Source organism: Hyaena hyaena, unplaced genomic scaffold, assembly GCF_003009895.1.
Source record: "Hyaena hyaena isolate Hyena2069 unplaced genomic scaffold, ASM300989v1 scaffold_105, whole genome shotgun sequence".
NCBI lineage: Eukaryota > Metazoa > Chordata > Mammalia > Carnivora > Hyaenidae > Hyaena > Hyaena hyaena.
In genome coordinates, this window is record NW_024080737.1 from 2,990,798 (window position 1) to 3,001,951 (window position 11,154).

General features: G+C 34.6%; 1 protein-coding gene across 1 annotated transcript in view; it reads left to right on the top strand.

Annotated features, from left to right (window-relative positions):
• LOC120234250 (serine/Arginine-related protein 53) overlaps nucleotides 1–10,495 on the top strand; it is a 243,946-nt gene extending 233,451 nt beyond the window's left edge. The window contains exons 6-7 of the mRNA XM_039236027.1: nucleotides 9,585–9,636; nucleotides 10,479–10,495. Coding sequence (XP_039091958.1) covers nucleotides 9,585–9,636; nucleotides 10,479–10,495 — 69 coding nt within the window. The remainder of the gene's footprint in view (nucleotides 1–9,584; nucleotides 9,637–10,478) is intronic.
• The last annotated feature ends 659 nt before the right edge of the window (nucleotides 10,496–11,154 follow it).

Here is an 11,154-nt window from a genome sequence, read left to right on the forward strand (position 1 = left end):
ATGCTTTCCCAGGAGTGTCTATCATGTTGGCTGGGAAGGATATGGCACATAGAATTTATCTCATATATTTGGAACACATATGATCACTTTAAAAGTTGCCATTCTAGGGGGGGTTTGGTTGGCTCAGTCAGGTAAGCATCAGACTCTTGCTTTCAGCTCAGGTCATAATCTCACATTTCTTGAGTTCAAGACCTATGTCTGGCTCCTCGCCAACAGCTTGGAGCCTGCTTTGGATTCTCTATGTCCCTCTCTCTGCCCCTCCCCTGCTGGCTCTCTCAGTCTCTTTCTAAAAAGTAATAAATAAATAAACTTAAAAATAAAAGAATTGCCATTTTATTAGCAAGTGGGTTTGTTAAAAATGTATTATATGCAGATTTCATGTTTCATTATTACTACTTATTATAATTTCCCCAGCATCATTATCATTCTCGATTTCAGCGATTTGAATTAGGTAAATACTTCTTATAGATAGAATTCAATGAAATTAATACTTCCAAATTAATTTGTATACATTTATGAGGATTTAAAAATTTACAAAGAAGTTTATTTCAAGCATGTACTTAGCATTGACTATATTCCAGACACTATCCTAAGTGCTGATGATACAAGATGTAAGACAGTTATTTTCTTCAAGAAGCTCATAGATAGCCTTCAAAGAAGGAAAGAGACAAAAAAAATCGGTAATTATACTGAAAATTTGCTGATACATGTGTTTCTAGGTTTACAGGAGCAGACAGCAGAGAGTTGTAACCATCATGAAAGAGGTTAAGAAGGAAATAAGCTGAAACTGATGAGGTTTTCAGGAGATGATGCCTCTTGAGCTGAGCTTTGAAAGAACAGATTAGCCCAGAAAAGGAAATAGATGTTGTCCAGAGAAAGGGAATTTATAGATTTATCTGTATATATAATGCATTTTTATTCACATTCATTAGTATGTAACTTTACCTCAAAAGTTGTATCAGTATTAAAAGAAATAGTAGGCTTTCTTTTCCAATGAAGATGAAGTAACAGGGATCAGATTTACCCTCCCACCTGAAACCACTAAAAAACTGGACAAATTATTTGAGAAAACAACTCTCAAGACTATGGACATTAGACATGAAGGAGAGTGATTGTTAAGAGGTGGGGAAAATATGAGGTGAACCCTTTAGTTGCTTCAGCTTAAGGCCTAGAAAAGTTTCCAGGGAGGGAGGACTCAGGAAGAGCCTGGTAGTCTCTTGCATTAAGAGGATGAAGCTGTGATACCAGGGATGCCAAACCCCTTAGAAATCACAGGGCAAGTTACCAGAGGGGAGTGAGCTCCAGAGTATCTGCAGAGGATTTCCTTCCAGTATTTGTTAGTACATGCATATGAGGAAGCTATCCAAGGCTTGGAAAAGAACTCTTTGAAATGATTAGAGGAAATTGCCTGCCACTACACAGAGTGGGGAATAGTGTCTCTTCTGAAAAACCAATGTGGAGAACCTCATAATTCATGGTGCTTCTGATCAAGTATGAAAAATGTCTTAATTATGGGGAAGAATTAATGACAGACCTACAGCTGTTCTGGTGCTAGCAAAGTGGGAACTGAAAGGATCCAAACTACTTCTAAGTTAACTTAACTATGTCCTGGAACAAAGACCAAGACTATTTATTGGGATACAAAAATACCTAGCACACAACAAAATATAATCATGATGTCTGACATTTTATCCAAAATTACCAGGCATCCAAAGAGTCAAGAAAAGGTAACATACTAGAAAAATCAATCAGTTGAACCAACCTAGTATTAGTAGACAAGGACATTAATAGAACCATCATAACTATATTGTATATAGTCAGAGAGCTACTAGAAAGACTGAACATGCTAAGGTGAGACATGAAAGCTATATAAGACATCAAAATTCTAGATATGAAAACTACGTATCTGAGATGAAAGATACACTGGATGATATTAGTGGAGATGGTGCACTGCAGAATTTGGATTAGTGAACTGAAAGACATAGCAGAAGAAACTATCCAAAATGGAACTGGAGAAGGGGGGAAAAAGAGTTATTTGTGAGCTATGGTAACCATGTTAGGCAGCCAAATATACAGCGTACATATAGGGGGTGCCTGGATGCCTCAGTTGATTAAGTGTCCAGCTTTAGCTCAGGTCATGATCTCATGGCTTGTGAGTTTGAACCCCACATCAAGCTCTGTACTCTGAGTGCAGAGCCTGCTTTGGATGCTCTGTCTCCCTCTGTCTGCTCCTCCCCCATTCTCTTTCTCTCAAAAATAAATAACATTTAGAAAATTAAAAAAAACAAAACAAAAAAAAACCCATACATGTAACTGGAATCCTGAAAGGAAAGGAAAGAATAGGGAGCAACAGAAAAATATAATTGATATTGACCAAAATATCTCTAGTAAAAACTATAAACAATTTCAAGAAGCTGAATAAGCCCCAAGCACAAGAAATATGAAGTAAACCACACCAAGGCATATCATAATCATATTGCTAAAACCAGTTATGAGAAGAAAATCTTAATAGCAAAAGAGTAAAAATAAATACTAATTGTTATCACATAAGAGGAAAAAATGCTCGTTATGTACGAGGAACAGAGATAGGTATGAAAGCATGTCGTGAGAGACAATGCAAAGTGCAAGACAGTAAAGGAACAACTTTAAAATAATGGTAGAACAATTTTATAAACCTAGAATTCTCCCTAGTACAGTATCTTTCACATGTGAAGGCCAAAATGAAGATTTTTTTTACACACAAAACTGGAAAGAATTTATCACCAAAAATCCTGTACTTCAAGAAATGGCAAAGGGACTATTTTTAGATACTGGGTTGACATAAAAGAGAGTATTGGAAACAGTGATTGCATGAATAAATATAACTCTTTAAAAGATAGGTTTTAAAGCAGAAACAACACGGTGCATTATGGAGTTTATAACAATGTATGACAGCAATGACAGTATTAATACAGAGGCTAGAAGGGGAAAAATGAGAGTGTCTTATGTTAAGGTTTTTGTATGTATGAAGTAATATAGTGAAGATAGAGGATGATAAATATGTATATTGTAAACTCTAAAGCAGCAACCAAAATACACAAAAAAAGAGTTATGTCTAATAAGCCAACAAATAATATGAAATGGAATTATAAAAATGCTCTAAGAGAAGACATAAAAAGAAGAACAAAGGAAGAAAGAACAGATGGGACCAATAGAAAGCAAATAGCATGTGGTAGATTAATAATTGTATTAAGTATAAATTGGTCTAAACATGCCAGTTAAAAGGCAGAGTTTTTCAGATTATATAGAAAAGCAAGATCCAACTATTTACTGCCTATTAAATGCACACACACGCATGCACACACACACATTTCAGATATAAAGCCAAGAGGCAAAAATGATGGAAACTAAAATAGTATTGTTAAGTAAGTAGTCCTGTGAAGAAAGATGTCCTTTCTTCCAAATTGACATGTAGATTCAATGCAATCCCATGCAAAATCCTAGGAGGCTTTTTCTTTTTTGAGAGGTGGGGGATACAAATTGATAATCTTATTCTAAAACAGGGGATGCAAAAGAGCTAGAAGGGCCAAAACTACTTTGAAAATGAGGAAAATGTTGGAGAATTTATTCTACCTGATTTCAAGAGCTAATGTAAAACTACAGTAGTACCACAGGGTGGTATTGGTATTAAGACTGACAAATAGATCACTGGTACAAGAACAGAGAATATAAAAGTAGACGTATATATATATTATACATATATATATTATACATACATATACATGTATGTATAATATATATATGTATAATATATATATGTACACACGCACACACACACACACACACACCCAGTTGATTTTTAACAGAGATACAAAGACAATTGCATGGAAAATGATGGTCTTTTCCATAAATGGTGTGGAAACAATTGCACTACGATATATCAAAAAAAATTTTAAGGTTTTTCAATGTTGCACTATATAGGAATTAAGTTAACTGTAAAACTTCTGGGTGTAAGCACAAAACACATCTTCATGAATTGGTGTTAGGTAAAGATTTCTTAGATATTACATCACAAAAGCATGATTCATAAAAGAAGAAATAAATGAGTCGGACTTCATGAAAATTAAGAACTTTTGCTTCTTTGAAAGATACTCTTAAGACAATGAAAAAAATAAGCCACTCAGTGAAGGTGGGGAGCTTTTTTCAGAAAATAAACATAAATATGTAATTTAGTGTGTGTATGCATGCACGTGCATATATGTATAAATGATATGTAAGGCTCATATGAAAAATTACTTTCATTATAATTAAGAACTCTGAAAATTCAATAATAAAACAATCCAATGAAAAATTGGCAAAAAACTTGAACATCATTTTTCCAAGGAAAAATATGGATAATGAGCACATGAAAAGATGTTCAACACCATTAATCATTATGGAAACATAGATTAAAACCACAGTGAGCCTAAAACAACGATTAGAATTTTGAAATTAAAAAGGCTGACTGTACTATGTCATGTCTAGGATGTAGAACAGCTAGAACTCTGCTTGTGGGAATATAAAACCACTTTGGAACAGTCTGGTAATTAAAAAAAAATTTTTTTAAATGTTTACTTACTTTTGAGACAGAGACAAGAGTACAAGTCGGGGAGTGGGAGGCAGAGAGAGACACAGAAACCGAAACAGGCTCCAGGCTCCGAGCTGTCAGCATAGAGTCTGACACAGGGCTTGAACCCGCAGACCACAAGATCATAATCTGAGCTGGTCAGACACTCAACTGAGTGAGCCACCCAGGCGCCCCATGATTTGGTAATTTCTTAAAGAGTTAAACATCTATTTACCTTCTTTCCAGAATTCTCTCTGCATATTTTGTATAAAAAGAGCATACGATTATTGAAAATTGAGAGAGACACCTGAAAACTAGCCTTAATTTTTATTTTGCATAATGTTGCTAGTTTATTTTCCAAGTTTGAGTTCTCTCTTAGTTCAGCCACAGTCTTTCTTTTAGAGTTTTTACTTACCTGTTCTTAACAACCCCCTAAAGTGTTGTTGGCAGCTGAGATGGCTCTTGTTTCATCAGCCCCCTGAATTTCCATAGTGGTGGCCAGGGTTTCAGGGAGTGGAATATGAATGGAAATGTGAAGGGTGAACAAAGAGTTTAAGTAGTTTAGTGTATAAACTGGTTTATGGAAGGACAGGCTTGCTTCTCTGCTTCTTGTTTTTTATATGTATAATCAAAGCTCAAAGGATTGTGCTGGTTTTGAATGTTAGCTTTGGCACTATTTTGAGATTGTAGACATGGTGTCTTTAAGGAACTCAGGAGATTGGACTAAATAAGAGTAAATCCAAAGTCAAGGGAAAAAGCCTAGACTTTGAAGATAGTCATCTCCACAGCCATCAAGCGACTGACTTGTCTTTTAATTTCAGGAGCATTTGTTTCATCTTAAGAAAGTAGTCTTCTCTAAAACTAGGAGTTTTGACTAAATGGAGTTAAGTAAGTATACTTGGCTATCAAGGGGAGGAAAGGGAACAGAGTAATTCTGGAGAATTCATAGCAACAGAAAGACTACCAATCCTTTTTCCCCCACCAAAAGACCTCCCCCTTTTTAAATGTTTTTGTTTTGTAAAACAAAATGTTTTGTTTTGTTTTGTTGTAAATGTTTTGTTTATTTTTGAGAGAGAGAGAGCCTGGGGGGGGGGGGGGAGACAATTTGAAGCAAACTCCGCACTGACAACAGTGAGCCTATGTGGGACTTGGACTGATGTACTGTGAGCCGAAGTTGGACACACTACCAACTGAGCCACCTAAGCACCCCAAAAGACCTCTACAAATTTAGAAATTTTAAGTCCTATAAGAATTTCTAGTGGAAGTACAGTTTTCTTTAAGTAAGTTAAAATTATGGTACAATATCTACTAATTTATTTTTTTATATACCAAATAATTATATGCCATAATAATGTTTTAACTTTAATACACCTTTAAAATTTTACAGTATAAGTTCATGCTGTTCTTACTGTTCTATTAATGTTAATGCTAAAAATTTTTGAGGGGACAACAGTTATATTCTCTATAATACAATTTTGGTAATATTTGTTTATCTAATTATGCACTACTAAATTTGATGTGGGGAATATTATTTTTAATGGAACATTATTTTTTAATGGAATACAATTTTTTATCCAAAAGTTTGCTTCACACAATGTAATTGTGACATTGTGTTCTTAATTATGCCCTCATTTTACAATTCTTCTATTGCAAAATTGGTATATTACATGCATTTCTATTTGGTGTTGTATTATTACATATTGAGTAAGATTTAATTTCTGGTTCTGAATAAAATCAGTACCATTTACCAATTTTAGATGGAATTCATACTAATCCTTGAAGTCTAATATACTCTAAAATAACTAAAGCACTAGAAATTTTAGAACCCAAGCCTGTAAAGGTATTTTCATTCTAAGCCAGTTAGTATAATGATACCTAATATTTAATATTCATAAGAGTAAAAATATTTATAAAATACAAATTTCAAAAGTCTGGTGAATCCAACAATGTATTTCTCCCCATAGTAGAAGTTGATCCCTGTATTTCACAAATAAAATTTAGTAAGTTGCAAATATATTTAGAATGTCCTCATATTCCATCAACTGCAACAAATGTATTATTTTGGACAGATTTTTCTTTTGAACAGAATTAAAAGCTCATCCTTATGCTTTTACATCTATGGAATTAATTGCTTTGACTTCATGACTGTCCTAGTGATTTAGTTAGAAGGATCCTGAAATTTGAAGTCAGAAGGTCTTAATTTCAATCTGTCATTTACTAGTAGAGGCAACTTACTAAACTGGTTTTCTTTATCTTTGAGTATGAATCCTATTATAAATTGATAGAGGAATTAATGAAAATATAAATATGTCTTAACAGGTGTTTTTATCAGAAACATCAATCATCTTTCTTTAGGAATGGTAATTACCATACTCTCAAGACAGAGGTTATAAATGGAGGAGAGAGGGAGCTGCCATGGAGGGGGATTTTGTAGGGTAGGAGACTTAAACAATATTAATTTTTTTTCTTGGATGTGGGTATTCATCATTCTGCATATTTTTCCATGTCTTAAATATTTCTTAATTTTTAAAAATAATCTTTCCGTGTGAAATACAAGAAACTTTCCCATGAAATATCTTAACCATAAAGTGTCTCACATTTTTCTATCAAAGGATACTGCTTCCTAGGACACTCTGAAATGTATGCTTCATAATTCTTGCTTGCTTGGGACCTGCTAGTCAGAATATCATTTCCTTCGTGCCATTCTAGTTATGTTATATTGCACAAAGTGTCACGTTTCTACTATGTGTGTTAAGTAGATGTCAGAGGTCACAAACAGTTTTGGGATTGAACATGACTCTTAGACGTATTCTTTGTTCTTCTGCATAGTATTGGTCTTTAAGGAAACTTAAAGTCTCATGAAAAATCAAGGAATTTTATAACTTTGGGTTTGCATTTCTGTATGACAGCAGTGAGTAGCTGCTGAATATCCGCTGCCTCCTTTAGCTAGGCCGTGTACTCCACTCTTCTGCACCCTCACAGTGCTCCCTGATGACTGAGGCCAAATATCACTTGCCTTTTATCATCATAAACGTTTGTGTTAACTGCTTGGCCCCCATAGACAGTTTAGTTTATAACTCAGATTATATTCAGTAGATATCACATGTTCTCTTGATATTTTGCTGTGATATTTTAACTTGACGTTAGGTATTTTCAACATTTTGTAACTTTATAAAGCTCCCTTACATACATTTTCTCTACTAACTTATGACATAAAGTACTATTTTTAAGCTTGTCACCTCCTCCTCCTCCTCTCCTCTCCAGCCAGTCCTTTCATGTTACCAGTTAATTGTTTCTCAGATCTAGTTCTTCCTCTGTAGCCTCACCACCACTGCTCCACCTCAGGCCCTCATCATCCCTCACCTGGCATTCTTTAATTGCTTCCTGACCAAGCTCCTCACCTCCAGTCACATTCCTTTCAATTCATCATCAAGTGTATTGCTAGAATGATGTATCGAAGTACAGGTGTCATCTCCTCACAACACTGTTTTAAATTCTCCTAAGTCTCTATTTCTATGGTGAGATCTGTAAACTTTTCCTTAAAGGTCCAGAGAATAAATATTTTAGGCTTTGCTGGCCCGAAGTTTCCTGTCACAAAAAATTGACTTTGCAACTGTCGGACTAAGCACAAAAACACCCATAGACAGTGTACAAACAAATGGGCATGGCTGTCTTCCAACAAAATTTATTAACAAAACCAGATCATTGGTCTAGGGCCATAGTTTGTTACCCCTTGTTCTAGGATGTGAAAGCCTCTCCCTATCTTTTCCTCCTGTATTATCTACTAATCTTCCATCCTGTTTTTATGGCTTATTCAGAAGCACCATCCAAGTGGTTAAACCATCTTGTACATCTTCTTTCTATATCCAATTAAAGTCTTTTCTTTCAAGCCATTTTTTTCACAGAGTAATTTTAGTATATATCTTATAAAATGTTAATTCTCAAATGATGGTATATATTCATGAGGTTATTTATATTTAGTCACTTGCTGACATCTTTATAAATATATGGTGAAGTACAGTCGTAAGTGTTAAAAAGTTTTTAGGGAGTACGTGGGTGGTTCATTTGGTTAAGTGTCTGACTCTTGACTCAGCTCAGGTCATGATCTCGTGGTTCATGGGTTCCAGCCCCACATTGTGCTCCATGCTGACAGCAGAGAACCTGCTTGGGATTCTCTCTCTGCCCCTCCCATGCTCAACCTCTCTCTCCCTCTCTCAAAATAAATAAATAAACTTAAAAAAAGGTTTTAACAAGTTCTTCATGAAAATGCATACACATAACCTTGCTACAATCCATGTTATCGTAGATACCATCAATACATTAATCTGAAAATCTCAAAATAAGGTCACTGGTAGGAAAGTAAGTTTAGTTTCAATGTTAATTAACTGTATTGAATCAAAGTGCATTGAGAAAACAACTTGAGGACATTCAGTAGGAATTGAAAGCTTGTAAATCACATTGTGTCCCATCATCATCACAGTTGCCCCTTTCAAATAAAAAGTCAGAAAAAACTTGCTTTTTGGATATGACTTACCTGATATATTGGAGTTCAAGTTGCTACTTAAATTCCATTAGGTCACTTTGCGTGTTTCCATATTCAAAAAAACCCCAAAACTTGATAATATGTTGTTAAATATATTAACAATGTGGGTTTAACTTAATCAATTATTTAGGCTATTGCTGATTGGTACTGATTTAGGTGCTGATTTAGGGTATTGCAGATTGATGTTAGGTAGTAAACAAAGCCCTTTCCAGAAAAAAAAAAGAAAATGAAAGAAATTCATTCTGGCATCACATGAATGAAACATGTGATACGCTTACTACCGTGAGAGAGTAGATTGGTAGAGCTCCTGTGATAGTTTTATTAAGGTGTTGGATGGATATTAATATCTGTTATGATAAAGTCTTCTAAGTTTTCTGACATTTGCATAGTAATACATTAATTTAAAGCCAATATATTAAAAATGACCTGTAAATGTCTTTTATGGTTGATTTTTAGCCACCAGCCGAACAGGCCAAAGCCAGACTACAGCTGGTTCTTGAAGCAGCTGGTAAGTGCTTAAGATTAGCTTTATTTAAATGAAAAAGTACTAAATAAATGCTGACATGCTTACAGGTGGGTCAAAGAGAAGAACACCTATTTTCATATGTCCTCACAAATTTATGAAATTGAGGTTATATGTACGGCCATATTTTGCATGAAGTTTCCACTGCTACAGTATAATGCTAAAAGGTCATTCTTTATCTTTTTATAAAAGATAAAATTGACTTCAATTTTAGTTTCATTTTTGTTGCATTTCAATTTATTTATTTTTCTCTTCTGTTGGCTGTGCTTTTAGCGGCATGTTTAAGAATTCTTTCCCAGGGCGCCGGGGTGGCTTAGTCGGTTAAGCGTCCGACTTTCGCTTAGGTCCTGATCTCGCGGTTCATGGGTTCGAGCCCCGCGTTGGGCTCTGTGCTGACTGCCAGCTCAGAGCCTGGATCCTGTTTCAGAGTCTGTGACTCCCTCTCTCTCTGACCCTCCCCTGCTCACACTGTCTCTCTCTTTCTTTCCTAGAAATAAATAAAAATATTTAAAAAAAGAATTCTTTCCCGGGATGCCTGGGTGGCTCAGTCAGTTAAAGCGTCCGACTTCGGCTCAGGTCATGATCTCGCGGTTCGTGGGTTCAAGCCCCGCATTGGGCTCTGTGCTGACAGTTAGCTCAGAGCCTGGAGCCTGTTTCAAATTCTGTGTCTCCCTCTCTCTGACCCTTCCCTGTTCATGCTGTCTCTCTCTCTCTCAGAAATAAATAAAACATTAAAAAAAAAAAAAAAAAGGAATTCTTTCCCTTACCCCACATCACAAAACATCCTCTGTGTTTTCTTCTGAAAGCTTTGTACTTTTACATTTAAGTCGATGATCTGTTTTGATTTAACTTTTGTACAAAATGGGAGTTTTAGATCAAGGTCTTCATTATTGTAAAGAATACAAGGGAAGTATAATTTAGTAATTTCTCTTATTCCGTTGGAATTGAAATGTTCTGAACACCATCTAATCTTAAAATACTATATATTTTATATATATTTTTTATTGTTCAGTGATACAGTAATACTGTGACTTTGATTTTATATATAATTCTCAGATTCATGTAGATGTTAAATATTTCACCTTTTTAAAAAAGGTAAAAGATTAATATTATATTTTCTAAGTACTGATATTACTTTGAATCATAATGGGCTCTTCAAAATGTATGTAACATATTTAAGTTGTCAAGACTAAGCATGAGGTAGGCTTAGAATGATATCACCAAAGTAGTACATATTTCTTAAAATTACTTACTTTTTAAATATTGTAAAGAGTTTATAATTTCCAGTTGGAATATGAGAATTCTATTTTAACATTAAAAGTAATTTCAGATTACCAAATGATAGTAGTTGTATTTTTAGTATTTATTGATTGAGAAAATACATATGTGCATATTGTTTCAGGGATTTCTTACATTAACTCCTACCCAGAGAATCTACAGTCTAAAGATGGGGAACACTAGTGTACATGTTATACTAGCTTCATAAATCAGTAATAGAAGTAA